This window comes from Cydia amplana, chromosome 6 (assembly GCF_948474715.1).
Source record: "Cydia amplana chromosome 6, ilCydAmpl1.1, whole genome shotgun sequence".
NCBI lineage: Eukaryota > Metazoa > Arthropoda > Insecta > Lepidoptera > Tortricidae > Cydia > Cydia amplana.
Genome location: NC_086074.1, coordinates 2,355,805 through 2,375,824, shown reverse-complemented (window position 1 = coordinate 2,375,824; position 20,020 = coordinate 2,355,805). Strand labels below are relative to the sequence as shown.

Below are 20,020 nucleotides of genomic sequence, written 5' to 3'. Positions count from 1 at the left end.
TTGCCTGACGCTTTAGAAACTACACTGGGGTACATCATACTAGGCGATGCTCCCGCAGTTAACGCTTCCTACTCAGCAGCTGGGTATTTTACTTCGGTTGATGTCGGAAATTTAATGCAAAAATTCTGGGAAATTGAAGATTTGGATGGAGGAGTGATTCATAGTCCAGACGAGAAAAAAGCTGAAGATATTTATTAAATTCTAGACCGCTATCCGTGTTAAGCTCTGATCCAGCTGAACCTTCCGCATTGACGCCAGCTCATTTTCTTAATGTTACTCCATTGAAATATCTTCCAGCTGCGTCTGTTGCGGAGGTAACATCTGATCATCTTTTGCAAAGATATCAATTATTAGATCGCTTAACGCAATCATTTTGGAAGAGGTGGCGCGATGAGTATTTGCACACGTTGCAAACCAGACAAAAATGGAATACTCCTTCTCAGCCTATTAAGGAAGGAACTGTTGTAGTCATCCTTCAAGATAATGTTATGCCTCTACATTGGCCGTTAGGTCTTATAACTCAACTCTTTCCAGGCAAGGACGGTATTGCCAGAGTTGCTTTGGTTAAAACAAAATCAGGCACACTTAAAAGACCTTTGGTCAAATTATGTCCTTTGCCTTCTCAATAATATAATTTCATATTTCTATTAGTATTTAGTTATCTCTCTCAAGTTATGGAGGCTTCATATGTTTATGTCAATTTAGTTTTCTCTGAGCAATAAGGATGCTATTATGTAGTAAATGATTTATTTTAAATAACTTTTTGAAAGCTATTCCTTTCAAGGCCGGGGGAATGTTTGCGCCACGTATTAAATACTTAACCTATGAATTCTGACCTCCTTGTCGGGTTTTCAATATAGACGGCAAGGCGATAATAAAAAGAGAAAAAAATGTCACATGTCACGTCAATACATGTAAAATAAAACTCGATTCGATATATTGTGTGTTGAAGAAAATGAAACCAAAGGGATCCCTATAATTAAGTATACATACAACAAAATAAAGTGCCGCCGAATCAGTGGAGACTGGAGACTCTATAAGGAGGAAAACGCAGAACCAGTGCATGTAAGTTTTTCCGCATCCCCATTTTTTGGCCTTTGAACCGGTTTCCAAATTTACCTTTAAAAATATTACATAATAACCTTGTTGCTCACTGAATCGCGTAGGTACAAAATATAATTTCGGATTTCCTTTCGGTTTCTTAATTTTCAAAAAAATGTTCCCGTCATAATTCTATTTCAAAGTACGGTCAGTAAATTAATTTATTCTTATTGTCTGTTATTTTTATTTCATATTTCATTTACGCGTAGCGTGTGGGATTATTCATCACGCTACCTTATAAATGCGTTACAAATAAATTTCGTATTTTGTAACTGTCATATTGTGACATAATTTTCACGGAACATTTTTGCACACCATATTCGTTAAGTATATAATTTCAGTGTATTTTAAGTTACTAAATACACTCTACTAAACTGAAAGCTACGGGTAAATTATTCCTAAAAGCCTCAGTTTTTCATAAACTGTAATTAACCTATTGCGAAGGTTACACTTGTATTAAGGTATTATACAAGCGGAACGTTCGTATTTACTTCATTTTCCTTCGACTTGCATTAAGGTATTATACAAGTTGAATATAATTTATAATTATTTGTGCATCTTAGCACAAATTGTTCATATTTTTTCGTGCTGTCATAGTAATAACTAGGTAACCATGGCAACGCGACTTAAGCTCGCGGAAGCAAAACGTGCTCAATGTTTCATGCGTTTACAAAATATTTATGACATGATTCCAAAGTTAAGCAGTGACAAGAAGGCTTTCTCGCAGTTCATCGCGCAAGCTCGATTGGTCGATCAACTGAGAAAAGAATTTATAGAGTTGATGGATGAAGTCAATCTTCTGAACTTGGAGTTGGACCCGGAGTACATCGTCAACTACAACGCAATGAATGCGTTTGAAGATCTCTACTGCGTAATCAAATGTCAAATTTCAAAAATTGATGCACCTGCTCCGAGCCCTTCGACATCCAGGGATTCGAGCCATTCATGTAAGGACGACTCCATTAAAATCCCTCGGATTGAACTTCCTTCTTTCGATGGAGATATTCAAAACTTCCCATTCTTCTATGAAACATTTAAGCGTGTCATACATGAGAATAAAAAACTTACGGATTCTGAGCGTGTTCATTATTTGTTTAGTCATTTGACAGGAAAGGCAAAGTCGATCTGTGCGGGAGTTATACCTGCCGCAGAAAATTACAACACAGTTTGGGAAGCATTGATCGCGAAATATGATGATAAACGCGCATTAGCTACGTCATATTTAAACCAGCTGTTTTCGATGAAACCTGTCAACATCAACGGTCCTTCGGCATCTAATTTAGAAAAAATAATTGATTCGTTTGCTGCTACTATTTCAGCAATAAGACAACTCAAGCTCGAAAACTTAAGTGACTTTATTTTCATTCACCTGGGTCTTAAGTTATTAGATTCAGATACCACAAAGAATTTCGAGATGTCTATTCGGAATTCTTCTACAATGCCTACATATGGCGAATTCATTTGTTTCGTTAGGGAACAAGTGAAGATTTTATATCGGACATCGCAACGAACGCCAACTAAGGCTGAAACTGCCAACACTAGCAGCGTGCGAGCTCCCCTCCCTCGCACGCCCCAAGCGTATGTTAGCACGCAAGGGCATGACAACGGAAGTTCATGTGCTATGTGCAAGAGTAATGATCACTCGCAACTTTATAATTGCAATAATTTCATGAAACTCACGCCTAACGAAAAATTTAATTTCGTTAAGGAAACTCACGCGTGCACTAATTGTCTGAACACGCATCATACTGCATCGAAATGTTCCTCGAAGAAAACTTGTCGTAAATGTAAAGGCAAACATCATACAACGTTACACTTCGAAAACTCAAAACCTGCAATGAATAATAACGAGTCCAAGTCTTCATCTAAGGATGATAGTGAAGCTAGCACAAGTTCATCCGTAAAGGACAACGGTGCCTCGGTATGTACTCATTCGGCATCGGGACAGATTACTTCACCCTTGACGGAAATTCTCGCCACTGCTCAGGTACTCGCTAGTGGGCGTAACGGCAAGGACAAGGTTTTGAGATGTCTACTGGATCCAGGATCACAGAAACATTACGTTACATTGAAGTGCTGCAAGAATTTAGGTCTTCCTGTACACAGCAGCCCAGTGACGTCAATAAATGGATTAGGTGGAACAACGATAACACAACCCATCCGAGGAACTGTCAACTTGACATTTAGGTCAAGATATGATCCTAAACATCAATATACTATCGAAGCGCTTGTTTTAGATGAGATCACGCCTGATTTACCGACCTGTCATATTGATCAATCTGCAACTGATCTGTTTGATAATTTACATCTAGCAGATGACTCTTGGGCGATTCCAGGTGAAATTGATGTACTTCTTGGTGTTAAGTTATTCACCAAATTGTTAATGTCAGATAAAATTGAAAACGAGCCTGGTTTGCCTGACGCTTTAGAAACTACACTGGGGTACATCATACTAGGCGATGCTCCCGCAGTTAACGCTTCCTACTCAGCAGCTGGGTATTTTACTTCGGTTGATGTCGGAAATTTAATGCAAAAATTCTGGGAAATTGAAGATTTGGATGGAGGAGTGATTCATAGTCCAGACGAGAAAAAAGCTGAAGATATTTTCAAGAATACAATCAATCGTTTGGAAGACGGACGTTATGAAGTAGCACTTCCGTTTAAATTGGACCCAAGCAATTTAGGCGATTCTTACAAGACTGCTGAACGCAGATTTTTAGCGCTTGAAAGAAAATTCGTCAAGCAACCTGAATTAAAACCAACTTATGATGAAGTTATCCGTGAACATATTGATAAAAAATATTTATCTGAGGTTCCAAATGATAAGTCAAATGATGCTTATCACATACCCCACCACGCAATTGTCAAAATTGACAGAATAACCACAAAGGTTAGAATTGTGCTGGACGCTAGTGCACAGACCACAAGCGGTTTATCGTTAAATGACATACTTCACGCAGGACCAAGTCTTCAAGCTGACTTGTTCTGCATTCTCCTAAACTTACGATTGTTTGGTATTGCTATCACGTCTGATGTACGTCAAATGTATCTGTGTATTGACGTACGGGGGGAGGATCGTCCTTATCAGCGTATACTTTATAGGTTTAATCCTGAAGAAACTATAAAGGTATTTCAGTATAATAGGGTAGCCTTCGGTCTACGTAGCAGTCCTTTTCTGGCACTGCGAACTGTTAAACAGTTAGTAGCTGATGAAGGTGATAAATACCCACTCGCAAAGGAAATTGCATCTCGTGATATTTATATGGATGATGTAGCCAGTTCCGTTATTGATGAAGACCAAGCTATGCAAGCGACTAAACAACTGCTGGATTTGTTCTTGAAAGGTGGATTCCAACTGGCAAAGTGGTCGTCAAATTCTGCAGCTGTTCTGAAAGAAATACCGAAAGGACTACATTTATCCCAAAGTGTCACCTTCGACGATGATACAACGTTGAAGATTTTAGGTCTGCGTTGGTATCCTGGTGAAGATGTATTCAAGTTCCAGGTTAGTCCCGACGATCGACCGTGTAGTAAAAGAAACATTCTTTCATCGGTAGCTCGACTATTCGATGTTCTGGGCCTAGTTGCCCCTGTAATTGTGTTCGCTAAGCTTCTAATAAAGGAGTTATGGCTTTTGAAAATTGATTGGGACGAATTGCCGCCTGATCATATTGTACGCCAATGGCAACAGTTCCAAGGTGAACTACCGCTACTATCTAACATTAGCATTCCCAGACATATTGGTGTCATTGAAAACTGTTCATTAACTATAGTCGGCTTTTCAGATGCTAGTGAAAGAGCTTATGGTGGAGTGGTTTATGCCTACGTCACTTTTCCTAATGATGACCGAGGTGTCATTAATTTAATTTGCGCTAAATCTAAGATAGCGCCCGTGAAGGTTGTCAGCCTAGCAAGACTGGAATTATGCGCAGCATTGCTATTGTCACAACTTATAAAAAGGGTGGTTGATACCTACTCAACCAGATACCCAATCGACTCTGTGTTGGCCTTCTCCGATTCAACAGTGACACTTTGTTGGATTCATTCGTCGCCTCATCGATGGCAAACTTTTGTGGCCAATCGAATTACCAAGATCCAAGATAACTTATCAAGCGATCATTTTTATCATATTAAGGGAACAGAAAATCCAAGCGACTGCCTGTCTAGAGGCTTAACTCCAGCTCAACTGGTGATCCATCCTCTATGGCTATCAGGCCCTCCATGGATGAAACTCCCGAAAAACGAATGGCCGATTCAGGCGTTTATACCAGACGAAGTCAACGTTCCTGAAGAAAAAACGGTTTCTTTAGTGACTTGTGACAATTCGAACGACAACTTAATTTATGATTTGTCTAAACGGTTCTCGTCATGGGTTAAATATGTACGCACAGTTGCCTATATCTTAAAATTTATAAAACGATTACCTAAAGGCCCTATTAGTGCTGATGACTTAACAGCAGCCGAATTAGAAATCGTACGAGCTCTACAAAGAGTTTATTTCAGTCAACATATTTTAGATATGACCCTGAAAAAAGGGTTTACAAAGGCTTTAGCAAGCCTGAAGCCATTTATTCAAGATGGAATCCTTCGCGTCGACGTCTCAGTAATTCTGATGAAGATTACGATTATAAACATCCTTTGTTATTGCCACGTCGTGATCACATCATTAACCTACTGGTCGATTATTATCATCGACACCATTTACATGCAGGACCTGAAACTCTTATATCTATTATACGACATCGATTCTGGATCATAGCAGCTCGATGTATTATTCGTCATCGCATTCATTTATGCAATTACTGCTTCCGGACCAAGCCAAAGGCTAACTCCCCAATGATGGCAGATTTACCAGCGTGCAGGGTAAATCAAGTTGAGAAAGCCTTTATACATACTGGCTGTGATTACGCTGGTCCGTTGTATTGTACACCTGTTCGACGAAGAGGCGTGAAGAGTCAAAAGGTTTATTTGTGCTTATTCACATGTCTCACAACGCGAGCAATTCATTTAGAACTTGCAACTGACTTAAGTACAGCAAGCTTTATGTCAGCATTTAAGCGGTTTTTATCCAGACGTGGTCCTGTAAAATATATGTACAGCGATAACGGAACCAACTTCCAGGGAGCCAATACATATTTGCAAGAACTTCATAATTTCCTTGCGAATGAGTATCGAGACGCTTGGGAAACTGAACTATCAGCCAATAAAATAATTTGGCGATTTATTCCCCCCAGTGCTCCACATTTTGGAGGATGTTGGGAAAGTAACGTTAAATGCGTCAAATCACATTTGTTTCGTACGATAGGTAAACAAATCTTGTCATTTCAGGAATTAATGACAATTCTATGTGAAATTGAGGCTTTATTAAATTCTAGACCGCTATCCGTGTTAAGCTCTGATCCAGCTGAACCTTCCGCATTGACGCCAGCTCATTTTCTTAATGTTACTCCATTGAAATATCTTCCAGCTGCGTCTGTTGCGGAGGTAACATCTGATCATCTTTTGCAAAGATATCAATTATTAGATCGCTTAACGCAATCATTTTGGAAGAGGTGGCGCGATGAGTATTTGCACACGTTGCAAACCAGACAAAAATGGAATACTCCTTCTCAGCCTATTAAGGAAGGAACTGTTGTAGTCATCCTTCAAGATAATGTTATGCCTCTACATTGGCCGTTAGGTCTTATAACTCAACTCTTTCCAGGCAAGGACGGTATTGCCAGAGTTGCTTTGGTTAAAACAAAATCAGGCACACTTAAAAGACCTTTGGTCAAATTATGTCCTTTGCCTTCTCAATAATATAATTTCATATTTCTATTAGTATTTAGTTATCTCTCTCAAGTTATGGAGGCTTCATATGTTTATGTCAATTTAGTTTTCTCTGAGCAATAAGGATGCTATTATGTAGTAAATGATTTATTTTAAATAACTTTTTGAAAGCTATTCCTTTCAAGGCCGGGGGAATGTTTGCGCCACGTATTAAATACTTAACCTATGAATTCTGACCTCCTTGTCGGGTTTTCAATATAGACGGCAAGGCGATAATAAAAAAAAAAAAAAATGTCACATGTCACATCAATACATGTAAAATAAAACTCGATTCGATATATTGTGTGTTGAAGAAAATGAAACCAAAGGGATCCCTATAATTAAGTATACATACAACAAAATAAAGTGCCGCCGAATCAGTGGAGACTGGAGACTCTATAAGGAGGAAAACGCAGAACCAGTGCATGTAAGTTTTTCCGCATCCCCAGATACAATTTCTAAAAGAGCCGAATTGGGTTTAAACATATTGAAGTCGTTAACTGGAGTAAAATGGGGAGCAGATCCTAAGGTCCTTAAAACGATATATATCGCGACAATTAGAAGTCATTTCGATTATGGTTGTATGTTTTTTGCTGATGCGAATACCCATCTTTTAAGGAAATTAGATATTATCCAAAATAGGGCGCTACGAATTATTACTGGAGCTATGATGTCATCTCCAATTAATTCTTTGGAAATAGAGGCTGGCATTGTTCCTTTATTTGTACGCAGATGTTATATCACTGACAAGTATGGTCTTAAGTTGGTTAGTCGTGATAACGATGTTACTTATAGATATTTAAATAATGTAAATATTCCAAATTATAATTTAATAGCGTTTCCTAATTCTTCTTCCATAAGTGATGTTATAACTTATTTAAACTTTGAATTTCAAGATATAGTCTACTGGTCTAATTTGCTTCCCTGTTTTGAACATGAATACAATGATATTATGCGAGACGTGGTGGTTGAACTGGTCAAATTTGAATCGAAATATGACTTTTTGGAGTTTCTTGATGATAAGACTGATTTTGTTAAATTATATACTGACGGATCTAAAACTAAAGATAGGACCAGTTTTGCATTTTATGACTCTTTTTTGAACATAGGAAAGGTTTTCGAATGTAGTAGTTATTTTTCAGTATTTTCGGCTGAAGTATTAGGCATTATTTACGCTTTAGAATACATTCATGAAAATTATATAAATGAGAATAAGTTTTTAATTCTATCAGATTCCATGAGCGCTTTACAAGCACTTAAAAATAAATGTGTAAGTGGATCTGTAAATTATTTGATTTATAAGTTAAGAAGTTGTTTAAGTTCTTTATTAAATAGAAATATTACTGTTGAATTTTGCTGGGTTCCGGGACATTCAGGAATTTTTGGTAACGAACTTGTAGACAAGCTTGCCAAATCTACGGAAAATATCCAAGTTTGTGATTTAAAAGTACCTCAATCCGATTTAGTAACTTTTGTTAAAGAACTTATGATTAGAAGGTGGAATAACTCGTGGTCTAAATCCAAAGAAGTCAAAGGGAAATGGCTAGCTGAAATAGTCCTGGCACCTAGTACCAAGTCGTGGTTTGAATACCAAAGAAAATATGTAGAAAGGGGATTTATTACAACTATGTGTAGATTGCGCATTGGTCATGGTCGTTTTGCTGCACATCTATTCAGATTAGAGCTAAGTGATTCTGCTGTTTGTGCACATTGTAATTTTAATTTATGTGATCTTGATCATATTTTTTTCCATTGTCCTTCATTTAATTTACAAAGGCTATTGTTTGTTGCTATGTGTATGGATACAGGTTTGCAAGTTCTGCCAAACTCTGTACAGGGCCTTTTGAAATATCAACAATTATATCCTGTAATCTATGAATTTGTTATTCACACTATTGGCAGTCTGTAATTTTTTCATAAATGATTGAAATAACCATAAAATGTATGTCTAATGTAATGTTAAATTTTAGGTATAAGCTGGGCATTGTAATTACTTTACACATAGACTAATGTAATGTAACTTTTAAATTCATATCACATTGTACTGTGTATAAGCTGGAATTGTAATTTGTTTCGTTTTATGTTTGAGCTGATGGCCAAGTTGCCAATGCTCGTAATATTATTAAAAAAAAAAAAAATCAGTCATGTCAAATGTCAAATCTGGTTAAATATGTAGGCATTGCATAGGAGGGATTTATCTTCTTTGCTTTGCTAATATTTAATTTTGATTGAAATCATCAGTTTCAATGGTCGGCAAAATATGTACCGTGTGCAAGCAATCTTCTGCTGCGAATAAAAATCTCTCCTTCTTTATTTATCCTAGCGATAGAGAAAGGTAAATATACAAACACCACGATCAATGATACCGACTTATTAATACAAAGAAAGTCCCTACTTCGATATACTTAATGCTACTTTACTCAAATTGTAATTGTTTTCAGGAGATACGAGTGGCTGAAAGCAGTCGACCGTTTAGATTTACTCGATAAACTTGTTGATAACAAATCAAGGGGTAACCACAGAATCTGCGAAGCACACTTCCAGGATAGCTTTATTAAAAAATGTGAAGGGCTAGCTAAAAGCCGAAAATGCCTCACAAAAGACGCATTCCCGTGTTTAGAACATGTTAACCAAGATCTTCTCATGAATAAATCGCCTGATGGCAGGAAAAAGATTAATCGTAGAAAGAAGCTTATAAAGACTGATGAAACAGACAATTTCGTTAATGTAGACATGGATTCAGCTGTTGTATCGGAATGTGATAATAATAACCCAGATTCAGAGATGGAAATAGCACCAGATGACATTAAAGTTGAAAAGATAGATGACGAGCATTCAACTACACACTTCACAAGTCCTGAGTTGACTGGCTTTCCTGATATGTCACAGTTCTGTGAGAGTGTCATCAAAGTCACCAGGGAAACGCAGACCTCTCAAGATGATGACACAAAAAGGCGAAGGAAGCTTGATCCAGTCGAAACAAATGAAAATTTTATACAAAGTTGCAGCAAAAACTTGTCCAAAGGCATGGTGCAACTTATCAAATGGCAATTAAACTGTAAAGATAATGCTGACACCTACAAATTTCACATGTTTGCTCTTAACTTATATTTCTCTGGTGCAAACTCCTACAATTTGCTGAAAGACATGATGGGCTTACCAGAAATAAATGCTTTGAAAAAGCTTATTGTACCAAAAACTACAAAGTTTGACAACAAGTTAATAAATGCTTTAAAAATAAAAGTTGCAAACATGTCACCCAGGGAAAAGATTTGCAGTTTGTCCATAAGCAGTATGCCTCTAAAGCCCAGTTTGTATTACAATATAACAAAAGACAAAGTAGAAGGATTCCATGAGATAGATGGAGTGCAGAAGATAGAGCCAGCAAAATATGCTTTAGTATTTATAGCTCAAGGCATTCTAGAAAAATGGACACAGCCCATTGCCCATGCTTTTATTTCTCATCATGATAATTCCCCCGACATATCTATATGGGTAGAGGAAATCATTACCTTGCTTATAGATATTGGTTTAGATGTGAGAGCTTTTGTATCTGACCCAAAGACTGAAATATTCTACATGCTGGAATCACAAAGAGTCACACCAGCAAAAACTTATTTTTCAATTAATGATAAAAATATTTACTATATCTATGACACAGGAAAGCTGCGAAATACTGTTGAAAGTCACCTTAAAAGCTGTCACTTCTATGTCAAAGGTTCCTGCTCAGATGGCGATGATAATACTCTATTTACAAAGAAATTTAATAATCTATGTGACATGATGAACTCTAAAACTCATGTAACCATGTCTCCTTTCAAGAGGGCATATTCAGATAGAAAATATCAAAGCAAATTCCTAAATACATTTTTATTCATACTTCAAAACTTGAAAATAATAAGACAAAGTGATGGAAAGGATATTACAAAAAGTATCAAGTTCATAGAGAGTATTCAAATATCTATTATATCTGTAATGCAATTGTTTGGTGAATTGAAAAATCTAGGAGCGAAAATGTTGCTTACTAGCAGAATTAGTCAAAACTGCCATAACAAGTTTTTGGCAATGACTAGGAGTAAAGGCAAAAAGAGTTCTAGACAATTTAGAAGAAGATTCTCAAGATGTTTTGTATACAGTATGCTGAAAAAACCCATTGGGGATGGCAAAGTTAACTCAGGATTTAGGCCCCAGGCTCTGTTGTCAATGGGCAAATCTGCCAATCAGGCAATCAAAGTAGGCACCACAGACTACAGATTAGCTTTGCCTGATAAGAAGAGGTTTGAAACAGTCTGTAGATATCTGTACTTAAAATGTATAGACCACCATTCATGCAACACTTTCCAAGACTACTTGAGCCGGTGCCCGGAGAGTCGGCAGTATGTACCCCCGTATCGCTCTAGTGCGCCTCTTGACATCCGAAATTGTAAATTAGTTCCTCCGCAAAATTTCACAGATTTTATAATGATATTAGAGAGGAGATTTAGAGATTATTGCAGGCAGGATGTGAAGATAAACAGTATTGGGCATCAAGTATTAAAGAAAATATCAAGCTTTGAGTTTGAAACACCATGCCAGTGTTTTCCTCTTGATTATCTAAAGAAATTATTTGTAAGGCTGAGGATATTTTACGCTGTTAGAGAAAACAATATTATGCATAAGAAGGATACGAACAACTTATTTAAGACTTTTAATTTATAACTGCAAGGCTGCAAGCGGTATTGTAGGATAAAATAGCATTTTTTGCATTGACATATATCTCAGGACGGGCACTAAAAATGGTACTAGTTCACCGGTGTCACTCACGAATTCGACCCAATTGTGCAGTCTAACGCAACTAGTTGCGACCAATCGCGCGCGTGATGCGAATGTTGTAGCGGTTTCACACCGCTCAGCTGTACTGGCCTCATTCTTATTGCCTAAGTCCAGTCCTGAGATATACGTCAATGATATTTTGTAAAGATTAAATAAAACAGTGCTTTTAAATACGTAATATTTTATTCATAATTATTATTACCTATTTTCACAGTTATAAAGTTATATTAATATCAAGTATTACACTAATTTTGTTTTACGAATTTCTAATGATTGCTCCATTTAGAAAATTTGATTTCCACATCAATCATCAGATTTGACCGCTTAACCTAATATATGACAAAATGGTGAGGTCTATGTACAGTACAATCCCATTTCCCTAAAAAAATTGACAATTCACAATAACAAAAAAGATCGAAAACAAAAATTCTTAAAAATAATACATTCAACTACAAATCTCGCTCAACAACTGTACAAAAATTACGAGTGGTTCCTTCAAGACGTGCGCCGCGGCAATAGTACTAAACTACCAACTACTCCCACGCTATGTACAAAATGTTTTACAAAACAAAATATAAACTATATACAACATCATTAAATATTCTCAAATGCTGTAACACATTTAAAACATTTCATATTCAACTAGGCATAATTCAGTTAGTCGCGGGCGAGGCGCGTGCGCCCGCCGCCCGTCGGGTGCGAGCGAGACCGTCAGGTTAAAGCTGTTTCCCTCGCTCGCCCCCACCGCCGGCGAAGCTCGCACGAAAACATCAATAATTAGGTACTAAGCAACAAAATCACTGTTCTGAATTGATTTGATTCCAGCTTATTATGAAACAGAGGGTCTTTCACACGCGACAATCTGCAGCGATACGATAAAATGATAAAAATCAACATTAAAAATGAGTACAAGTGAATCACACGCTCCATCCATATTTACAGTTCGCAGCCAACCTCGTTACACTTAAGCTTTATTTATATATTAAAATAGAAAATTTCATATAACTACCAAACTGTTGGAGATTCAACGAATCAACCTAGCCGTTGGTCGGGGACTCCGTTATATTTTTATAAAACGACGCTGTCTAAAATTATACAAATGCTACTCGAACGTTACCTAGGGCTCTCGTACTATCTAACCGTAAGCTATTGGTGTCACTAATTAGTTTAACCGGAGTTATTTCATCATAAGACATACAACTAGCAATTCTGTTTAGTTTAGAATGTATCGCCGCACCGCAGATTATTAAAAAACATCACTGAGAGTGGCATAAAGAATGACCTAGATTGTTAATTTTCGCGCTAGCCAAAAGCCGTAATCGCGACCTAAGGCTTCCTTTATGCCCGCCCAGTGTGTGTACGATTCTACCTAATTATATTTCCTACCAATCAACTTTGCTAACAGTTGCATAAACGGTTCCTTAGCTATTGGCACTTTAGGGCGCTCTATGTAACTATGTGCACAGCGCACATTTGAGTGTGACATTAGTTACTGAGATATACAACTGTTTATTTGCGGTGCGGCTTGTTATCTGGCTTGAGCTCATTGTTCCCTCGTATAAAACTGTACAAGTACTATGCGCATGCGTCGGTCGCTCATCGCTGTCAATTCGTCTAATATAATTGTCGCTAACTGTTTCTAACTACGCGAACGAGCCGAGCGAACTAAAGAACACTACACAAAATAATTTCATATTAAATAAATCGTATAAAAATAATATCCGAGTAATAAATTAAGATCGCATTTGATTTACAAAATACAAGGAAATATAGTGTTGGTAAAAAAATATCTAGACAACTACACGTATCTACTCCTTTGGTAATTCATACCGGTTTTATACAATAACGTAAAATAAAAATATATTACATTATACATAAATAGCACAACAACGCAACGTGGCAATAATATTACAACCGTAATAAATAGGTACATAACTTGTGACATGACGCCCCGGGCTGGACACACTACCAACCACAAGCTACAGTCGAATGTTGTCAAACAATAATTATAAAAAAAAACCATATGACTGAGAACATAGTAGTAAACAATATCTTCTGCAAAATATTACTCTCATTTCATCAGGATAATTATAATGGCTATTATGTGGTATTTAAGCTTATGGTGATTACGCCAAATAATTCATTATTTTCGCTTTTACCGTAGACAACACAGTTACCAAGCCATATTAATCCTTCGTACAAGATGATATGGCCGTCTAATAATTAGTTTCTCGTATCTTAGTTTGTAATTAACTTTCGTTGGGTTTGAGATCGTATCTTATAAGTGAGAATCTGTAATTGGCTCTGTAAATCTATTGTAGCCTTTAGACATGTTTATAGCTGTTGGTTTTCCATGTATATGAAATAAAGAATAAAATAAAAAATTGTCACTGGTAGTATGCCCACCTTTTTACATGAATATGATGAACCGACAAGCGGTAAACATAATTTGGCAATATGTATTGGTCAACTTTTTCATTCACAAATGAACAGAGATAACCGGTGAAGTGTACAAATTGTCAAACATTACATGGAGAGTGATAGAGTTTAGTTTTATATAAGGTGCATTCGGGTAATTCCCTAAGGAAAAAAATACTTAAAATGTGGCGAATAATTCCGAAATGGGTCTCTTATTACAACGGAATATTAATGATTTTTAAACGATTTTGGGGGTTGAATCTCCGAAAATACCCGAATACACCGCAATAAACCAGTTTTAGAGATGACGCGATATGCTTTGATTTTTATTCGAAGGTTCTTTGACGCTAAAATAAATCTATTTAACCACGACTTTAGCAATCGCAGCAACTCTATACGTAAAAAAATACGCCGGTGATTCAATAAAATAATGAGTACAAAGTATCTATTAATATGATTTCTAAATAGAATGCTATTCAAAATGAGGTTCATGAATAAATGGATAGGAGATCGCGGAAGAGTAGTCCAAATGAAAGACTGGTAATGGAAGCGTTTCGTTTCCAATGAAAGGTTTAACAATTATGAAATGCCCTTAGAAATTGTCAAAGTTGGTTTGTCCGAATCGAAAAGATTTTTCTGTACTCATAAGCGTCAACTTTCGACACGCTGCACTTAACGAAGTTGCCGCTTTCCGGCTCCGTCGAACAGAAAAGTTTATTGCAACGAGCGTTTATGAGATTTGTACAAAATAAACGCCTATACTGGTGGTCGTAAAGATCTTTTTTATTGGTCGTTCCAAATATCGTGTGAATAGATTTTAATGAATTAAATTATGGACCTAGCATTTTTGACTTGTCATTATCAAAACTTATGTAATTTACGTCTGTGCGTTGCTTTTAGGGAATGCGAAAAAGAGTTCATGATATCAGGTTATCTTGTAAAATATGTGCCACAAAGACAGTTCTTAAAATTTCATTGTTTTATATGATAAATGATAATACTTCAATTAACTATCTCACTGTTGTTTTAAAAAAGACAATATAATATTTGCTATAAATTGATTTCGTTTAATAAAATGTTTAAAAATGGTGTTATTCTTATATAGGTCACAAACTGACCTTATATAAATGTTCACTGATATTTTGTCAAATATAAAATTGATTTTTAATAATGTATAGGATGCTGTTGATACAGGATGTTCCTATCACCACTAAGTAACAAGCGTTGAATAATAAATACACTTAAGCTACCCGAATAGGTGACTACCTTGGCCTTTTATTATACATACCGATTTTAAAAAGTTTATAACAATTGGAAGCTAAATAAATGGTTTTTTTTTGTATAGTCGAAAAGAAGTAAATGCCACTTGTTAAAATGTCAATATGATAGATGTGCCTGCATTGTGGATATCCTAACTAAAAATTTGATCTTTTGAATTTGATCATATTAATGTTAGTGTTAATTTATTTTTTATGTATATTAGTTTCTGCATAATGTCATTAATTAAATATAATTCTGATGTGATAGATGTATATGTCTAATACGAACTACTAAAATGTATATGACTAATAAGAAAATTTGGATTTCCAATTGTTACTAACTATCCAAAATCCCATCATCACCGATGTTAACAACTTAATCTAAATCTTTACCAACATCTTACAATCGAATGGTCTAACTTACGTATCAATTCGCATCTGTCAGTGGATTTAAAACCCAGCGTGTAACGTAACAAGGTCCAGCCGCGCAGAGTCGACGGCATCTACTCTATCGTATAATTTACCTAAGTACTGTCGTCTAGAATTCTATTCTTAAACGGCCATTTCGAGGGTAGCAATTTACAATAGAAAAAATCCTATGTCGAATTAACTAGGGCAATAAATTAGTGTACTCTTTTATCTGACCGTCTCGAATAAATAAGGCCGCGTCGCCAGAGTCGCTCGCCCGAGGACGTGCCGTTGTCAGGATGGCCGAGTGTTAGCCGAGGACGCGTCGAAATCAGGATGGCCGAGTGTTAGCCGAGGACGCGTCGCAGTCAGGATGGCCGAGTGTTAGCCGAGGACGCGTCGAAATCAGGATGGCCGAGTGTTAGCCGAGGACGCGTCGCAGTCAGGAGAGCCGTGTCGCAAAGATGGCGGAACGCGTGCGCAGTCGGGACGGGGTTAACCGAGCGCGGCGGCGGTGTGGTAGAGCTGCATGAGGACCTGCACGTGGAGCGGCAGGCACGAGCGCCGGTCGTGCGTCTCGCCGTCCAGCGCGAGCCACGAGAGCGCGTTGTAGCCTTCCAGCACGTACCTGCAATGTTAACATATGGCTATATCATGTTTTTAGATAACTCGCTTTCGTTAGGCTAATAGGAGGCTAGTAGTTCACTATTTGGAGATAATAATTATTAGAAGATTGAGGGTCACTTCTGGATGAGATTGGCTCAGGACCGGGATAAGTGGCGTACTCGAAGAGAGGCCTATGCTCAGCAGTGGGCGATAAAAGGCTGATATGTGCTTTAGGCTGCTTAAAGGCTTTAGTGAAAGGGATGATTGAGTTTGATTTAGTCGATATCGACCTGGTATCAGGTCATCTTCGTTTTAACCCGATAGATCGACAGACCTAAAACCAAAGCTACTCAACGTTTGCGGAAGTTAATTGTATCCAGGGGGACTGTGGAGACCATGTAGCCCAGCGCGACATGTAGCCTGTAGATACCTGCTAGAGTCTGTGCGGAAAGAGAAGAGTCGTGGAATGTATGGGGCCCAATACATTCCACGACTGTTCTCTTTCCGCACAGACTCTACTGGTGCCAAGCGCGACCATATCTGATAGATAGATAAATCGTTTATTTGTTTGCTGCAACAACAACATTTTACAAATAGGTAGGTAGATTACAAACACGACGAAGATTAAATATGTACAAAATTAACCAATACAGAAAATAAAAAATACTTACACACGAAAAAATGGGTTTACCTGCTATACCTGCTACACACTGTGTGCATTGCAGCAAAAACAAAAGGGCTCCGACTCAGCTATACGCTTCACTCTACAGAGCAAAGCACCGATATTCTGCCGGAACCCAGATCACGTACAGTTGAGTAAAAAGTGTGTAGTGTGTTATAGGTAAGTGTTCAAAAATAAAATACATAAATAAAACAAAAATAAGAATTACAGTGGCCATAAAATAAAATAAAAGTGAGAAAGTGCGTGCGTGCGTGAATATCTATGATAAGATAAGATAAAGATAAAAGATAGTTTATTCAAGTAGGCATAATTACAATGCGCTTATGAACGTCAAATAAAGCTAGGTAGACCGGCTCCAACCCTACACCTCTGCCCCGAGAAGATTTAAATCCCCCCTCAATTGGAGGAGGGTATCCCAATATAGGACCGGCAACAAACTCGGCGGGACACATCTTTTCAAAAATAATTACATCTTATAATTAACATGCATTACGAGAAAATAAGGGAAAAAAAGCGGCCAAGTGCGAGTCGGACTCTCCCATGAAGGGTTCCGTATTTAGGCGATTTATGACGTATAAAAAAAAACTACTTACTAGATCTCGTTCAAACCAATTTTCGGTGGAAGTTTACATGGTAATGTACATCATATATTTTTTTTTAGTTTTATCATTTTCTTATTTTAGAAGTTACAGGGGGGGGACACACATTTTACCACTTTGGAAGTGTCTCTCGCGCAAACTATTCAGTTTAGAAAAAAATGATATTAGAAACCTCAATATCATTTTTGAAGACCTATCCATAGATACCCCACACGTATGGGTTTGATGAAAAAAAATTTTTTGAGTTTCAGTTCGAAGTATGGGGAACCCCAAAAATTTATTGTTTTTTTTCTATTTTTGTGTGAAAATCTTAATGCGGTTCACAGAATACATCTACTTACCAAGTTTCAACAGTATAGTTCTTATAGTTTCGGAGAAAAGTGGCTGTGACATACGGACGGACAGACAGACGGACAGACAGACAGACAGACAGACATGACGAATCTATAAGGGTTCCGTTTTTTGCCATTTGGCTACGGAACCCTAAAAAGTGTGTAGTGTGTTATAAGTGTTAAAAAATAAAATACATAAATAAAACAAAAATAAGAATTACAGTGGCTATAAAATAAAATAAAAGTGAGAAAGTGCGTGCGTGCGTGAATATCTATGAGCAAGTTGATTGTACCAACAGACAAGACATCCTCTAGACTGAGCATAGTAACGCTACCCCCTTTGCCACTCATACGGTAGATTTACTCCATCTTCGAGTCAATCCCGTGCCGTGATTGGTCTTTGAACGGACCAATCACGGCACGGGATTCGCTCACCTCATCCCCCCGCACCCCCGTATTTTTGGCAGCATGAAAGAATTGGCCTAAGCTCAGTCTAGAGGTTGGATTGTGATTGTACCTGAGCACGTCGGTGGTGACCTGGCTATCGAGCGGGTGCACGTGCGAGCTGCGCTGCGTGAGGCTAGTAAAGTCGTCCGCGGCCTGCACGGAGCCGGTGTGCAGGTGCAACGCGTTCTTGAGGAAGGCGGGCGGGCAGGCGTCGCGCAGGTGCGGGCAGCCCGCCCACCACCACGCCGGCATGGCGTCCAGCGGCGCCGTCGACACCATGTAGCCCAGCGCCAGCGGCTGCTGGAGGACGGTGCCGACTTGCTCCTGGAAATTTGATCAACTTGTTACAAGAGCCGATGGTTAACCCGTCAACTCCCACGTGTGTGACGTCACCATAAGCGTTCTGGCTCAAATTTGAGCCCTTGGGAACTGACAGGTTAAGGGTTAAACAGCTGTATGAAGGTTTGGGGAAGGCTTCTCCAGCAGTGAACGTGACGCCCGAAATTCGCCAAGTTGCGCCGCGGAAGTTGCGCGTTTTAGAAGATGCCATCAATTCTAAATTCCCAGCCGTCTTTATTATATTGTATTACTAATCTGATGATATCACGACTAAGGAGACGGAGGAATTGTCAACGGAAAAGTTGTCGATACAATGCCACGGCGATGGGAATTGAAGAGTTACGTTAAACCATCTGTGTGACGTGCGAAGTGAGGACTGTAAATGGCTGTGGTCGGCACCGGTATAATTCGCCTGCGGAACATTACGCTGCGGCTCGTCTTCAGCAGCCGCCGCATCTGCCTCCCTCCATCATTCCTCCTGCGGGTCACATGTTGGACATGTCGCCAAGCCCTATGGTCAAGTTAAACTAAGTTCCGTACCTGGCTGTGGTCATCCCCGGCGTAGCTCGCCTGCGGCACATTACGCTGCGGCTCATCTTCATCAGCCGCCGCATCTGCCTCCCTCCATCATTCCTCCTGCGGGTCACATGTTGAACATGTCGCCAAGCCCTAGTCAAGTTAAACTAAGTTCCGTACCTGGCTGTGGTCGTCCCCGGCGTAGCTCGCCTGCGGCACATTACGCTGCGGCTCGTCCTCATCAGCCGCCGCATCCTCCTCCCTGCCTCCGTCGTTCCTGGGGCTGCCCTGCGGCCACATGTTGTTGAACATGTCGCCAAGCCCTAGTCAAGTTAAACTAAGTTCCGTACCTGGCTGTGGTCGTCCCCGGCGTAGCTCGCCTGCGGCACATTACGCTGCGGCTCGTCCTCATCAGCCGCCGCATCTTCCTCCCTGCCTCCGTCGTTCCTGGGGCTGCCCTGCGGCCACATGTTGTTGAACATGTCGCCGATGAGCAGGTCCGTCATGTTGCTGTCGCCGATCTCGTCGTCGTTCATGTCGTTCATGTCGACGCCGAGGAACATCATGTCGTCGGTCTCGCCGTTCGCCATCGCGCTCTGCTCGAATTGCCCTTGCGCCGACTGGAAAGAGAACAGATGTTAGAAATGAATATTAGCCAATGTGGTTGATATTGCCTTTAAATTATTGTGCATT

At 38.7% G+C, this 20,020-nt stretch overlaps 3 protein-coding genes across 3 annotated transcripts in view; 2 read left to right on the top strand and 1 right to left on the bottom strand.

Annotated features, from left to right (window-relative positions):
- The first annotated feature begins 7,678 nt into the window (after positions 1–7,678).
- On the top strand, positions 7,679–8,837 carry LOC134648605 (uncharacterized). Its single transcript, XM_063503083.1, has one exon. The coding sequence runs from the start codon at positions 7,862–7,864 to the stop codon at positions 8,816–8,818; it is 957 nt and encodes a 318-aa protein (XP_063359153.1). The 5' UTR covers positions 7,679–7,861; the 3' UTR covers positions 8,819–8,837.
- Positions 8,838–9,101: 264 nt separating this feature from the next.
- LOC134648603 (uncharacterized) lies at positions 9,102–11,609 on the top strand. Its single transcript, XM_063503080.1, has 2 exons — positions 9,102–9,244; positions 9,351–11,609. The coding sequence occupies exons 1-2, from the start codon at positions 9,156–9,158 to the stop codon at positions 11,605–11,607; spliced, it is 2,346 nt and encodes a 781-aa protein (XP_063359150.1). The 5' UTR covers positions 9,102–9,155; the 3' UTR covers positions 11,608–11,609.
- Positions 11,610–15,694: 4,085 nt separating this feature from the next.
- LOC134649115 (mediator of RNA polymerase II transcription subunit 13) overlaps positions 15,695–20,020 on the bottom strand; it is a 141,916-nt gene continuing 137,590 nt past the window's right edge. Inside the window, exons 35-38 of the mRNA XM_063503830.1 lie at positions 19,722–19,947; positions 19,508–19,650; positions 18,543–18,796; positions 15,695–16,434 (exon numbers count right to left, since the gene is read on the bottom strand). Of these exons, the coding sequence (XP_063359900.1) occupies positions 16,302–16,434; positions 18,543–18,796; positions 19,508–19,650; positions 19,722–19,947 (756 nt within the window). The 3' untranslated portion in view covers positions 15,695–16,301. The remainder of the gene's footprint in view (positions 16,435–18,542; positions 18,797–19,507; positions 19,651–19,721; positions 19,948–20,020) is intronic.